Raw genomic sequence first — 15,096 nt, 5'->3', positions numbered from 1 at the left:
CATCACGGTCAAATTATTATTATTTTATTTAATATCTATGTATGTTTAATATCGTTTTACATGTGCACATACTGTACATGCACATACATACACATATATACACATGCTGTCCCGGTCATTGTGCCATCCTTATTAATTAATTAACTTTTAAATGTCACGTGCCGTCTTGTCTTCGTCCTCTAGCTGTCCACTCTCTGGACCAGCAGTCTGACCTGGATGCCATGGTTAGTTTTTTGGCTCCTGCCTTACTGACCGAGCTAACCAAGATGAAGTCCTCCTCCTCCTCCTCTAAAGGAGGAAAACGCTCCTCCTCTCCTCCTTCGGCAGCAGGAAAGAGACCCCTCCTCTGCCTCCTCCTCATCTTCATCAGCCAGGAAGAAGGTGGCGAGTAAATCAGAAGGAAAGTCTAGCTTGGGGAAGAGCGCCACAGATGGGAGGAGTGCCTCCATAAAGGCTAAGGTATGTGTGTGTGTGAAATGGGGCTGGTGATATTTGACCAATAACCAGTAACCAATCTCTCTCTCTCTCTCTCTGTCTCTGTCTCTCTCTCTCTCTCTGTCTCTGTCTCTCTCTCTCTCTCTCTCTCTCTGTCTCTCTCTCTCTCTCTCTCTCTCTCTCTCTCTCTCTCTCTCTCTGTCTCTCTCTCTCTCTCTGTCTCTCTCTCTCTCTCTGTGTCTCTCTCTCTCTCTCTCTCTCTCTCTGTCTCTGTCTCTCTCTCTCTCTCTCTCTCTCTCTCTGTGTCTCTCTCTCTCTCTCTCTCTCTGTCTCTGTCTCTCTCTCTCTCTCTCTCTCTCTCTCTCTGTCTCTCTCTCTCTCTCTCTCTCTGTCTCTCTCTCTCTGTGTGTCTCTCTCTCTCTCTCTCTCTCTCTCTCTCTGTCTCTGTCCTCTCTCCCTCTCTCTCTGTCTCTCTCTCTCTGTGTCTCTCTCTCTCTCTCTCTCTCGCTGTCTCTCTCTCTCTCTCTCTCTCTCTCTCTCTCTCTCTTTCTACAGTCCACCCCAGGCTTGGTGACGGTGCAGGGGGTTCCTTACTGTGCGACTCACAAAGACGTGGTCCATGCCATGGAGGAAGTTGGCAAAACTACCACGGTTTTACTACTAAAGAAGAAGCAAAGTGTGCGTGTCAATCCACCATCCATCAACTCTTCATATCTTTTACACAAAAAGTCTTCCCTTGACCTCCATGTACTTTCGCCATTTGATTGACACTTTTAAATGTAGTCAGCAGAGGGTCCTGACAGTTATAGCAGGGCATCTGCTGCCAGAGGGTCCTGACAGTTATAGCAGGGTATCTGCTGCCGTGTGTCGAAAAGTATTAAACGTGTAGAAATCAGTTTAGGGAAAATTAAGGCCCTTAAAAAGTATTAAAAAAAGTCTTAATTGCCACTTGATGAGGTATTAAATTTAGTAGCTGATTGTGTTAAATGGGCATATATCGTCTTATCGATCGCAGACCCCTGAATTGAATCAAAATCGTATCGTGGCAGACTTTGTGATGGTGAATATCGTTTAAGTTGTCCAAAAAATCTGTATAATATCGTATCTATATAGTATTGTATCGTGATGAAACTTGTGATTCACACCCCTATCGCTGATGTGACGAAAGTGGCATTGATATATTGAAAAGGTCTTAAAAAAATGTACTTGAATTTAACTTAAGGATTCCTGCATATACTGTACCCTGTATAGTAATACGTGTGTGTGTGTGTGTGTGTGTGTGTGTGTGTAGGCCACTGTGTGTTTTGAGAGAGAGGAAGATGCCTTGGCTGCGGCCAACATCAAGCACTTCATCATTAGAGGATATCCAGTCACAGTCATTAGGGTAAAACACACTTCTTTCTTTCTTTCTTTCTTTCTTTCTTTCTTTCTTTCTTTCTTTCTTTCTTTCTTTCTTAGAAATGTACATATTAATATGTTTGAGTGGTTGTCAATATTCAAATTGTTCCAAATAATCTAAACGACATGTCTCTGTCGTTTTGTCTACAGAACTATTCTGAGTACCAAAAAAACATTTCTGGAACGTAAGTTTGTGTTTTTATTATTTCATATTGTTGTTTCTTGCCCCCGCCGTCCCATTCTCGTTAACCCGATATGTCAGGATACTGGACTGTTCCTCTGGTAGTCCACCACAAGCTCATTAGTTTCAGGTGATTGTCGGTGCATCATGTGACAAAGCTCTCCATCAGTCCTCTGTACTCTTCTGTAAAGTGAAGATAGCATATTTCTCACTGGAAAGTATTCACTGACATACACAACAATACAGTGATAACTTCCATTTTATGAATCTGGACAAACATGGATGTAAACTGCAACTTGACCTGTTGGCGGTATAGGGAGATTTAATCAAATATATACTTGCATTAATATATAATGGATTATTTGATAATGTGGTGGCGCAGACGGTAGCGCTGTCGCCTCACATCTAGAAGGTCCTGAGTTCGATTCTCGCCTGGGACGCTGTGGGCGCTGGAGTTGTGACCCCCCCATATCTTCAGTGCCTACTGCCCAGGTGGGCTATCTTGAAAGGTTTGCATGTTCTCCCCGTACCCCCCAGGGAGTTCCTCCGTACATAACCCCCCACTAAAAACATGCAGAAGATCGTCATCCGACCAGTGACGACAACATCTGAAGTTGGTCCCCGGGCGCTGGAAAGAAAAAGCGACCACTGCTCCTGGCCTGCCCCCTGGAGGAAAGGACAAGCCTGGATGGGTCAAATGCAGAGGACATATTTCACCGGCCACCGTCAGCATGAGTGTGTGTTGTGGCCGCATGCATGTGTTGAAGTGTTCGTGTGACAATAAAGACGGGCTTGTCCGTCTGAAATCGTGTTATTGTCTTGCTATTACTCCTCCTGAGGCTAGGGGGCACTGTGACTGCAGCACAGTGTCTTCCTGTATGACTTCCTGTCTATAAGAGCTTTGAATGACCAATAGGGATCACCATTGCTTAGGGAAGCTTAGGGAGTAAGTACAAGTTGGATGGTCCATGGGGCCGTGTTAGATTCTTTGTTTCTGTAATAAATCATTGTTATAACTTTAAATACTAGTTTATTCGTCTTATTTAAGGGTAAACGTCAATTCTCACCACAGCGGAGGCATTTCTGGTTTACCCTGGCATTCCTTACCAGTTCCACCCTTACTATCATCAGTGGATCAGTGGTTCACAACTGGTGGCTCGCAACCCAAAAGTGCCGCGACGCTCATTCCTCATTATGTAATATCGCTACTCGGCAATAAAATGATTGATGATGTTGATATAGAGCTAGTGGTTCATGAGTATTCCCATGTGAAATGCTGAACTGTACATGTATCATTTGTCCAGGTCCCGGTCTCACTCCCGCTCCCCGCAGCGTGACCCTGCCTCCTCCTCCTCCTCTAAAGGAGGAAAACGCTGCTTGTCTCCTCGTTCTGCTGCAGGAAAGATACCCTCCTCTGCCTCCTCATCTTCATCAGCAGGGAAGAAGGTGGTGAGTAAATTGTCGTCAGAAGGAATGTCTAGCTTGGGGAAGAGCTCCATAAAGGCTAAGGTATGTATGTGTGAAATGGAGCTGGTGAAATTTGACAATAACCAGTAACCAATCTCTCCCTCTCCTCTCCCCACCTTCTCCTTCTCTCTCTCTCTCTCTCTCTCTCTCTCTCTCTCCATGTACAGCCCACTAGTCCCTCTACCCAGGTTGGCAGCTTGGTGACGCTGCAGGGGATACCTCATTTTTTGTCTCATAAACAAGTCGTCTCTGCCGTGGAACAATTTGGCAAAACCGCCGCAGTCTTAATGCTAAGGGAGCATCAAAGTGTACGTGTCAATCCACTGATCATCAACTCATCTGTCTGTGTCAATCCACTGCTCTTCAACTCATCTGTCTGTGTCAATCCACTCATCAACTCATCGGTCTTACACAAAAAAGCTTTTCACAAAAAGTGTTCTCTTGACCTCCATGACCCTTTGCCATTCGATTGACAATTTAAATGTAGTCAGCAGAGGGTCCTGACAGCAGGGTATCTGCTGCCGGGTGTTGAGAAGTATTAAAAGTGTATGAATCAATTTAGGGGAAATTAAGGCCCTTAAAAAGTTTCAATTGCCATTAAATGGCAATTGAAACTTTAACTCAATTTAATAACTTAATGAGTTATTAAATGTTGTTGCTGATGTGTTAAAATGGGCATATATATCTTCTATATATCTATATATCTTCTCATATCATGACCCTTGAATTGAATCAAAATTGCATCGTGGCAGACTTTGTGATATCAGCAAATATTGTTTTGTTGTCCATACAATTAATATTGTATCTGTATAATATCGTATCATGATGAAACTTGTGATTCACACCGTTATCGCTGATGTGAGGGAAGTGGCATTGAGGTTTTAAAATATATTTTAAAGGCAATTGAATTTAACGATTCCTGCATATACCCTGTATAGTAATAATTTGTACTTGTGTCATGTGTGTGTGCAGGCCACTGTGTGTTTTGAGAGAGAGGAATATGCCTTGGCGTCGCTCAGGAGCAAGTACTTATCCATTTTAGGAACTCCAATCAGTATTAAGGTAAAACACACAGTCGTGTGACTGTGTTACGTTACTCTGTTTTTGTTATTTCTTTCTTTCTTTCTTAGAAATGTACATATATGTTTGAGTGGTTGGCAATATATATTTTTTTCCAAATAATCCAAACTACATGTTGTCTATTGTTTTTTCTACAGAGCTTTTCTGAGAACCAACAAAACATTTCTGGAAAGTAAGTTATTTTTTGTTTATGTTTAATATTGTTTTGTTTTTTGTTTTTTGCCCCCCGCTGTACCATTTTCATTAACCCAATATCTCAGGAATGCCCCGAGGGAATTTCTTCAAATGTCCAACTTGGACTCAAGGAAAACTCATTAGATTTAGATTTTGGGGGTCAAAGTTCAAGGTCACTGTGACCTCACAAAAGACATTTTGGTCATACAGTAACTCACTAATTCATGCTAATTATGACAAAAATTCACACACATGTCCAATAACATAAATTATTAAATTATATATCTAAAAGTTCTAAAAGTTGGGGGGTCGCGGGATGATTGTCAAAAAACCAATGCAATCAATCTGATCTTGCGGTCAAGAACATGCCAAAATTTCTCATATCTATCTCTGTATGCGTTGTGTTACATTTCATGTAACAATGACAACAATTAAGTGAGAATCCCCCACTCCATTTTTCCCCAAGAAAAAAACTCAAAAGATGGGAAATACAAACCATGACCATTGAATTGCCTACCGCCATTTTCCTCCTTGATCCAACTTTGTCTCTTATCCATAGAAAGCCTGTCTGCTCCACTGTCTCCAAAAGTCATCACGAGAAATCCACAACCAGCACCACCGCCACTAAAAAGGCTCTGCTTCCTATGCCTCCGCCTTCGTCTCTAATGTCTCTACCCGTTTACCCGAAAAAAACTCCACTGTCTACGGCCAAACACACGACCAATCGCAAGCTGCCTACGGCCAAACACACGACCAATCGGGAGCTGCCTACGGCCAAACACACGACCAATCAGAGGCTGCCTACGGCCAAACACACGACCGGTCAGAAGATTTCTGCCTCAAAGAAGTCCCAGGCCAATGCTGCAGCGCCTGAATGCAAACAGAAAGACACCCCCAATAAACACAAGAAACACAAGAAACACAAGAAACATTGCCGCCCCCAAATGGGGGCGGCAATGGCGAGCGCTTTGATGGACCTGGAAGATGTGAGCGAGGAAGAGGAGGAGTACCCGGCCGCTTTGATGGACCTGGAAGATGTGAGCGAGGAAGAGGAGGAGTACCCGGCCGAGGAGGAGAAGCTGAGGAAGAGGCCTAAAACAAAAACTATAAACCCGCTGAAGTCTTTACCCACAGGCCTGAAAGAAACTGCCCCCAAACACACGAGCAATCAGAAGATTTCTGCCAAAGCTTCAATTAAAGATGCGATGTCTGTCACTAAAGCAAAAGTCTCTGTGCCCAAAGCGAAAACCACCGCAGCCGAGCAGACATCCGAAACGGGCACGGTGGCTGCGGCGGGAGCTGCCACAAAAGTAAAGACTAAAGGCACAGCTGCTAAGAGCACTGGATCCAAGTCCAAGGCTCCAGAACATCAGCCTGATGTCCCTGATCGTAAACCAGAAACGGTGGTGAATCCGAAACCCGTGGAAACCACTCGGCTCCGTGCCGTGGACCCATACCGACCCAACCTTGTGGTCCTTGGTAGCAACGATGGCAATGGAGCTCGGGATCAAAGTCAAACTCAACAATCGACAGTTGGACTTGAAGGCCAAAAGGAGCAGCAGATGAATCAGACACTGCAGATGCCGTGGCCTGCAGTTCTCCCTCCTCCTGCTCCTCACATCCTGCTGGCAAGCAATGCTGGCATTGCTGACGGATCTTACGACATGCCGCCTCCAGTGTTCATCCCTGATTATCCACCTCCCCCAATCCCGGACCAGTATTATCCACCTCCACCGATCCCGGGCCAGGTGAACCTCATGCAGATGCAGCAGACCATGTGGCCCCCTGTACCGCAGAGTGCCACGAGGACACCGGTGGCCGACCAGCAACTGTTACCGTCTACATCTGGTTCAGATGCGGTTACCACGGCAACAGCATTGAAAATCCAAACTCTGCGTCTCAGGCCAATAAGTAAGAGATGAGAGAGAGAGAGAAGAGAGTGTGTGTGTTTGTGTGCCCGCGCATTGGGCCGAGACTGGTCTTTTATTTTATGGTGAGTCAGTCAGTGTGGGTTTCAGTGGAGAGTTTTAGTGTCCCTTGATGGTCCAAATGTTATTTCAAATTATTATTATGTTCCCCCCACCCCGATGACTTGACAATTGTCAAATGTTAAGATGGTGAATATGGACACAAAATGTCAACTCTTAGCCAAGTGTATTGCTATCAGCCTTCAAAAAGCGAAATCACTGGAACTCTCTCGCGCGCGCGCGTGTGTGTGTGTGTGTGTGTGTGTGTTTGGACGAGAGCATCAATATAAAGATGTGTTAACGTGGTCATGATTCTTATATTTCTCTCTGGCTCTTCTTTCTTGCCCCCTGTCACACTCTCTCCCTGTCTCTCTCCCCTATCCTCTCTCTCTGTCTCTCTCTCTCTCTCTCTCTCCCTGTCTCTCTCCCCTATCCTCTCTCTGTCTCTCCCTCTCTCTCTCTCCCTGTCTCTCTCCCCTATCCTCTCTCTGTCTCTCCCTCTCTCTCTCTCTCCCTGTCTCTCTCCCCTATCCTCTCTCTCTGTCTCTCTCTCTCCCTCCCTGTCTCTCTCCCCTATCCTCTCTCTCTCTCTCTCTCTCCCTGTCTCTCTCCCCTATCCTCTCTCTGTCTCTCCCTCTCTCTCTCTCTCTCTCTCTCTCTCTGCCGCCTTGTGCCTCTCACAGAATGCATGAAATACAGCAAGGGAAGGGGGAAAACAGCAACAAGCCAACGCGTCACCGACCTTTCCAGACGAACTCAACGCGTTCTATGCCAGGTTCGACCCCTCTGCCAGAGCGCCTCCCCTCCTCCCCCCCCCTCCTCTCCTACCCCAATTTCTTAGCAACCAAACTATGCCTAATTTAATTGGCTGCAAGCCTTTAGTAGTGAGTCCTTTTGCCAAATAAGCACATGTTCACATATAGAGCTTATGGGTGCCTTGCTTTAGGGAAGAGTGGGTGCCATGCTTTGAATAGTGGCGAAATACTAAGAGCATGGGTGCCATGCTTTAAATAGTGGCGAAATATTGGAGGGGATAGAGTGGGTGCCATGCTTTGGAGTAGAATGTGTACTATGCTTTAGAGTAGTGGGGGAAGGGGGGAAGAGGAAGAAACACCGGGAAGAGGAGAAAGCAGGAGAGTGGAGGAGGGAGGGAGAGCGGGGGGATGTGAGGGAGGAGAGGGGGGAGGTGGGGAGAAAATAGGAAATGTGGAGGAGGAGAGAACAGAGAAGGAGAGATGAGGGTGCAGGGGAGGGAGAGCCAGGGTAGAGGTAGGGTCTAGGGTTGGGGGAGGGGAGGGAGTAGGATACGGGCCCGGATTAGGGCAAGGGTGGGGAGAAAATGGGAAATGTGGAGGAGGAGAGAACAGAGAAGGAGAGGTGGGAGGGTGCAGGGGAGGGAGAGCAGGGGGAATGTGAGAGGGAGGAGGTGGGGAGAAAATGGGAAATGTGGAGGAGGAGGGAACAGAGAAGGAGAGATGGGAGGGTGCAGGGGAGGGAGAGCCAGGGTAGGGTCTAGGGTTGGGGGAGGGGAGGGAGTAGGATACGGGCCCGGATTTGGGCGAGGGTGGGGAGAAAATGGGAAATGTGGAGGAGGAGAGAACAGAGAAGGAGAGGTGGGAGGGTGCAGGGGAAAGAGAGCAGGGGGAATGTGAGAGAGGGGAGAGCAGGAAGTGGCAGGGATTTGGGAAAATAGGGGAGAAAAGGAGAAGGAGCAGAGGGGGGGGAGAAGGAGGAGAGAGCAGGAGAAGGGGGGGGGGCGGTGGGATGTGGGGGAGGAAAGAGCATGGAAAGAGAGGAGGTGGGGGGGGGGGGTGGGAAATGTGGGAGAGGGGAGAACAGGAAGGGGGAAGAAGGGAAGGAGCGGGGGAAGGGGGAAAGAGAAAGAGAGGGGGGGGGAGAAGATCAGACAACTGACTACTCTAAGCATTAACCAGCGAACTATTGGAGGGGATAGAGTGGGTGCCATGCTTTGGAGTAGAATGTGTACTATGCTTTAGAGTAGTGGGGGAAGGGGGGAAGAGGAAGAAACACCGGGAAGAGGAGAAAGCAGGAGAGTGGAGGAGGGAGGGAGAGCGGGGGGATGTGAGGGAGGAGAGGGGGGAGGTGGGGAGAAAATAGGAAATGTGGAGGAGGAGAGAACAGAGAAGGAGAGATGAGGGTGCAGGGGAGGGAGAGCCAGGGTAGAGGTAGGGTCTAGGGTTGGGGGAGGGGAGGGAGTAGGATACGGGCCCGGATTAGGGCGAGGGTGGGGAGAAAATGGGAAATGTGGAGGAGGAGAGAACAGAGAAGGAGAGGTGGGAGGGTGCAGGGGAGGGAGAGCAGGGGGAATGTGAGAGGGAGGAGGTGGGGAGAAAATGGGAAATGTGGAGGAGGAGGGAACAGAGAAGGAGAGATGGGAGGGTGCAGGGGAGGGAGAGCCAGGGTAGGGTCTAGGGTTGGGGGAGGGGTGGGAGTAGGATACGGGCCCGGATTTGGGCGAGGGTGGGGAGAAAATGGGAAATGTGGAGGAGGAGAGAACAGAGAAGGAGAGGTGGGAGGGTGCAGGGGAAAGAGAGCAGGGGGAATGTGAGAGAGGGGAGAGCAGGAAGTGGCAGGGATTCGGGAAAATAGGGGAGAAAAGGAGAAGGAGCAGAGGGGGGGAGAAGGAGGAGAGAGCAGGAGAAGGGGGGGGGGCGGTGGGATGTGGGGGAGGAAAGAGCATGGAAAGAGAGGAGGTGGGGGGGGAGTGGGAAATGTGGGAGAGGGGAGAACAGGAAGGGGGAAGAAGGGAAGGAGCGGGGGAAGGGGGAAAGAGAAAGAGAGGGGGGGGGAGAAGATCAGACAACTGACTACTCTAATTAACCAGAGCTAACTGGGACATAGGGGATCTAGCTAATCTACAGCCTAATCTGGCCTATCCTACTCTGCTCTAGTCTGATCTTTGCCTGAACACTATAACAGGTCAGCCTTAGGCTGTAGCTAATCTATCGCCTACGTAAGCTGATTCTAAACCAACCAGCAGCCCTCGACCAGTGATGAAGAGCACCGATGCCCCCCGCCCCGGCCCCCGCCCACATAAGGCGTGGGAGAGAAGGCCAGGCCGGGACACAGCGGCGTCCCCTCACCCCCAGTGAACGCAAGAAAACCTTTCCACCATATGGTGGCAATCCACACATGGATCGCCACATGGATTGCCTCAGTGACTTGGCTGAGGAGGAACCTTGTGAGGTCGTTGTGCTATAGGGGCCCAGCAAAGGACCCCCATCCGGGGACTCCCCTCCGAGACAGGCCGAGAGATGCCGGGCTAAACCATGTACAGAGTTTTCCGATAATGAAACTCTGTAAATGGTTTATTATGGAAATAAAATTTACAAAAGAACAGAAAATGTGAAAATGCCTTGCTATATTTGCACTATGTTGTAAACGGAGTCCACAGCACAAGAATTTCACACGTAAATACTTGTACCATGGAGTGACAATAAAAATCTTGAATCTTGAATCAGTAGGGAGTCCTGGGACGAGGACCGGGTAGGTTTCCTCACATCACTTGCATACGTTTATAAACTGATATTGATAATGGTACTCAAGTCAGGCGGGTCTGTCTAAAGGAGCTGTCAGCCTAAGGATGTAACCGCAATAGAGAGGCAAAGTCACCGCCTACTTCCTGCTTCAGCACTGTACCAGATCTTTTCATCCGCCATTTATTTTCCCATGCACATTTCGTAAAATGCGTATAAAAATAGTTTTACTGGTTCAAACCAAACGTTACAGATATATTTAGAAACGGGAGAGATCGCATAACATTTCGTCTGGGACCAAAACGTAAAAAAATGCGGGTTTAAAGAAAAAAAAATCTATGTTTTTATAAGTTTTGGTCCGAGTGAAATGTTCTATGGTCTCTCCCGATTATAGCGTTAACTAGGGGTGTCACGGTACATGTATTCGTCCCGTGAATTTACGGTACGACCCTCACGGTACCTCGTTTCACGGTACATGAAACGACACGACGAATACGTCAAATCCAGAAGCACCTAAACGCTGTTTGAACGGCATTGAATTGAATTGAATTAAACGCCACAGAAGAAGACACACCAAAACAACACAAGGGCCATAGAAATCCGCGTTCACAGAATGGGACGTTTTGTTGCGATAAGCTGTTTTGCAAATTCTGTCAACATCAAGCCAACGAGGTAAGCTTGCCAATGTAACGTTACGTAGCCGCGACAAAGTCCTTTATAGTTGCGCGTTGCGGCTAAACGTTACATAACACTGACAAGGCTGTTAACTTGTAAACAAGCAACATACATCGCGTGGGATGAGTGATGCGGTCAAGCAGACATCTGCGGATGCAGACAGGCAAGCTGCGGTGAGGAAGAGGCGATGACTCCTTGTCATGTTCCAATAATCCATTAGATGACCGAACGTAATCATATTATGCTAAACAAAACTCACATCCAATAACGTTAAGGCGCTGACAGGGTTCTTTCCCGTACTTACTGGGAAAGTGAAACCCACCCCGTTGTCTATCAGACAGTGGGGGTATCTTTCAACAGGGGTAAAGAAGTTTTTCTTCTTCTGCCGTTTTATTCTTCTTCTGAACATGTAGGTATTTTGACGTTGACTAAAGAAACACTGCCGCCTAGTGGCCGCTTTTAGATAGGATTCCAAATTAGTGCTTACATCAAACGCAAATGCTACATAAAACAAATACAACAGGGGGAGGGGTTGGTGGGAGTATTAGGCTACTCCACACATGCGCTCTGTTTACAAACTTGTGTACAATAAAGATTTAAAGTGGGGGGAAATGCCTTTGCCCTGTCAAACAGCTGGAATACAGACATCTGAGAGGGAGGCGCACCCCACACTTTGAAAATCACTGCTCTAGAGTAAAACCTTTTTGTGTGGATTGCCTAGATCTTATTAAATAGTGGACATTTATTCATTCCCACATATTAGACACTATTTCTGATGGTAAAAATAGCGTAAAAAGCAGAATTCAGACATATTCAAAGGGAAAAAAACAGAATTTGGGATTTGTTGCTTTTTTTCCCCATTTTCGTACCGTGCCGTATTCGTACCGAACCGTGACCCCAAAACCGAGGTACGTACCGAACCGTGACTTTTGTGTACCGTGACACCCCTAGCGTTAACTGAACCGTTTGGTTCGACAAACTATTTTATAAGCATTTTACGAAATGTCTATGGGAAAATCTCTGGTACAGTGCTGAAGCAGGAAGCGACGTTCCACTTTGCCTCTATGGGTTTTATGGATTTGTCTTTCTCTGTGTGTTTTTCCCAGATCGTAAATCTTGGCAAGAGGCACGTGATGATAACCAACTTGCCGGCGGGCGATCACGCCTCCTACACAGAGCTACACATCGCTACACTGCTGATACCGTTTGGATTTGTCCATAGTGCAGAGACCATCTTTGTTGTGCCTCAAGAGGGCATGGTAGGGACCACTTTGCTTTATTCATGCCATATTCTGATGCTGTTTTTTGTTTCTCCCTTTTTTTGTCCACCATGGTGATGAGACTATGGGTTTTATGTATTTATTTTTATTATTTATATATTTTGGTTCTTCCCTTTCTATTACACATGAAATTAGCGCTGAAAATATTGCTTATTCGTCACAGTATTGCAGAGTATATTTTAAAGATTCATCTGATGTGATCTGTCCGCAGTAGGGGTGTCACGATACACTCAGTTCACGATACGATACGTATCACGATACTGGGTTCACGATAACGATACGATACGATACGATTTTAACAATATTTTTTTAAACTTGAATAATGACAATATATGACTGGAAAAGTAGTATTTTATTTGAAATGCACAAATACAAAACATGCTGTTGTGGGAAATTGTTATTACAATAACAACTAGAAAAAACATGAGATTGGAGATAAGGCTTATCTTGAAATAGAATGAGTTACACCGTCACTTAGATTTACTTTGAACTAAAAGGTTTCTCAGCAGTATAAATTCTCATTATGCATCTTCAGTTTTTCTTCAAACTCAAACAACAAGACTTTTCTTAATCTATTTTTTATGCATCTTCAGTTTTTCCTGTCAAGTAAACAGTTTTGCCAGAAACTCAATTGAATGGTTTCTCTCCTGTATAACTTCTCATGTGTCTCTTCAGAGACTTGTTCAACTGAACTACTTTCCACACATTGAACTTCAACAAACAAAGACGTTTCTTAGTCTATTTTTTGATTTTTTGATTTTTTGATTTTTTTTTTTGCGATATGAGATTTCATCTCAACGATACATATCGTGACGTTTTACTATCACAAAATTTCGTGGGACGATATATTGTGACACCCCTAGTCCGCAGTGATAAATCTGGTTTGTGTGGCTGGTTTTTCTTCCAGGCCGTCGTCGAGATGCTGTCGCCTGTGGAGCTGTTCGACATGCTGCAGCATTGTAAGAACAGTCCTCTGCTGTTCAAAGGGTCAACACTCGGCTTACACGTAGTGGACGAATACATTGATATGTCAGTGGTAAGGACACGCACACACACGTATACACACCCTTACACATAGTGGGCGGAGACATCGATATGTCAGTGGTAAGGACACGCACACATACACACACTTACACATAGTGGGCGGAGACATCGATATGTCAGTGGTAAGGACACGCACACACACATTTACACATAGTGGGCAGAGACATCGATATGTCAGTGGTAAGGACACGCACACATACACACACTTACACATAGTGGGCGGAGACATCGATATGTCAGTGGTAAGGACACGCACACACACACACACACACACTTACACATAGTGAGCGGAGACATCGTTCAGTGGTAAGGACACGCACACACACACACACACTTACACATAGTGAGCGGAGACATCGATATGTCAGTGGTAAGGACACGCACACACACACATACACACACTTACACATAGTGGGCAGAGACATCGATATGTCAGTGGTAAGGACACGCACACATACACACACTTACACATAGTGGGCGGAGACATCGATATGTCAGTGGTAAGGACACGCACACATACACACACTTACACATAGTGGGCGGAGACATCGATATGTCAGTGGTAAGGACACGCACACATACACACACTTACACATAGTGAGCGGAGACATCGATATGTCAGTGGTAAGGACACACACATACACACACTTACACCTAGTGGGCGGAGACATCAGTATGTCAGTGGGAAGGACACACACGCACACATACACACACTTACACATAGTGTGCGGAGACATCGATATGTCAGTGGTAAGGACACGCACACATACACACACTTACACATAGTGGGCGGAGACATCGATATGTCAGTGGTAAGGACACCACTGGATTACTTATTGAAGGAATATTCCACTCAACACTGTCTGCTCTGATGTGTCTTGTTTCAGGTTGGCTTCTATAGATTTCTGATGACCCTGAACGGAGCCGTAAGTCACACGCACGCACACACACACACACACACACACACACACACACACACACACAGAGTAGGGGAGAAATAAGGTTTCACCCTTGTGGGTAATGTGAATGAGCAAAGGTTCAAAAGCAAGAGGAAAAAAAGGAGAAATATGCTGGCTCTTCGATGTGTCGTCCCCCCCTCCCACTTTCTCCACAATTGTACTTGGCCAATTCCCCCTAGTGTCATTGCTCCACCCCCTCTGCTGATCTGGGGAGAGTTGTAGATGCGCACACATATATTAGCAGCATGAAACTGTATCAAGCCAGCTGCTAAAAACACAGTCACAGCAGGTAAGCGTTAATGTCGAGCCCTGGCACTGTGTGTGTGCATGCATGCATGTGTGTGTGCATGCATGCGTGTGTGTGTGTGCGTGTGCATGCATGCGTGTGTGTGTGTGGGCACACGTGTGCTTCACCGGCTTTGAGCCACTCTCTTTCTCCATTCACTGTCAACCTCGCTTTGCTTGTGGAGCCGGGGGGACGGGCCTAAGCTACCTCTCATGCTCACACAGACATGTCACGCTACACAACATGCACTGCTTAAAAACTGGAAACCCCATTCTTTTTTTAACTCCTTCAGTGTCTCTGTCTTCCTGTTTACTTCCTGGTGTGGGACCTGTCTTCCTGTCTCCTCCTCCAGTCTGAGGCTGAGATTGACGCCGCGTGCGACCGAGTGGTGGGTGTCTCCAGCATTTCGTCACGCGAAGCCGAGCACCTCGGGGCGGCGCTGTCAAAGATAGGAGGCGTCAAGAACTATCTGCCTCTACTGAGCAAGGTACACACACACACACACACACACACACACACACACACACACACACACACACACACACACACACACACTTTGGATTCAAGGCAAATTCCAATTATACAATCAAATTAATATTCATCCCATTGAACTGAATGGTAATGATAGGTGTGATGTCAAACAAAACGAATTC

General features: G+C 46.6%; 1 protein-coding gene across 1 annotated transcript in view; it reads left to right on the top strand.

Moving 5' to 3' along the window:
- The first annotated feature begins 404 nt into the window (after nucleotides 1-404).
- The window catches only part of LOC310779505 (uncharacterized protein), a 38,276-nt gene continuing 23,584 nt past the window's right edge, over nucleotides 405-15,096 (top strand). Inside the window, exons 1-14 of the mRNA XM_083640036.1 lie at nucleotides 405-459; nucleotides 991-1,113; nucleotides 1,727-1,819; nucleotides 1,984-2,018; nucleotides 3,319-3,463; nucleotides 3,649-3,789; nucleotides 4,454-4,543; nucleotides 4,699-4,733; nucleotides 5,295-6,646; nucleotides 7,386-7,477; nucleotides 11,981-12,133; nucleotides 13,062-13,190; nucleotides 14,086-14,124; nucleotides 14,796-14,930. Of these exons, the coding sequence (XP_083496162.1) occupies nucleotides 1,060-1,113; nucleotides 1,727-1,819; nucleotides 1,984-2,018; nucleotides 3,319-3,463; nucleotides 3,649-3,789; nucleotides 4,454-4,543; nucleotides 4,699-4,733; nucleotides 5,295-6,646; nucleotides 7,386-7,477; nucleotides 11,981-12,133; nucleotides 13,062-13,190; nucleotides 14,086-14,124; nucleotides 14,796-14,930 (2,493 nt within the window). The 5' untranslated portion in view covers nucleotides 405-459; nucleotides 991-1,059. The remainder of the gene's footprint in view (nucleotides 460-990; nucleotides 1,114-1,726; nucleotides 1,820-1,983; nucleotides 2,019-3,318; nucleotides 3,464-3,648; nucleotides 3,790-4,453; nucleotides 4,544-4,698; nucleotides 4,734-5,294; nucleotides 6,647-7,385; nucleotides 7,478-11,980; nucleotides 12,134-13,061; nucleotides 13,191-14,085; nucleotides 14,125-14,795; nucleotides 14,931-15,096) is intronic.

This window comes from Poromitra crassiceps (assembly GCF_964638095.1).
Source record: "Poromitra crassiceps genome assembly, chromosome: 7".
NCBI lineage: Eukaryota > Metazoa > Chordata > Actinopteri > Beryciformes > Melamphaidae > Poromitra > Poromitra crassiceps.
The sequence above is the reverse complement of the archived record's forward strand: the minus strand, read 5'-3'. Positions and strand labels throughout refer to the sequence as shown.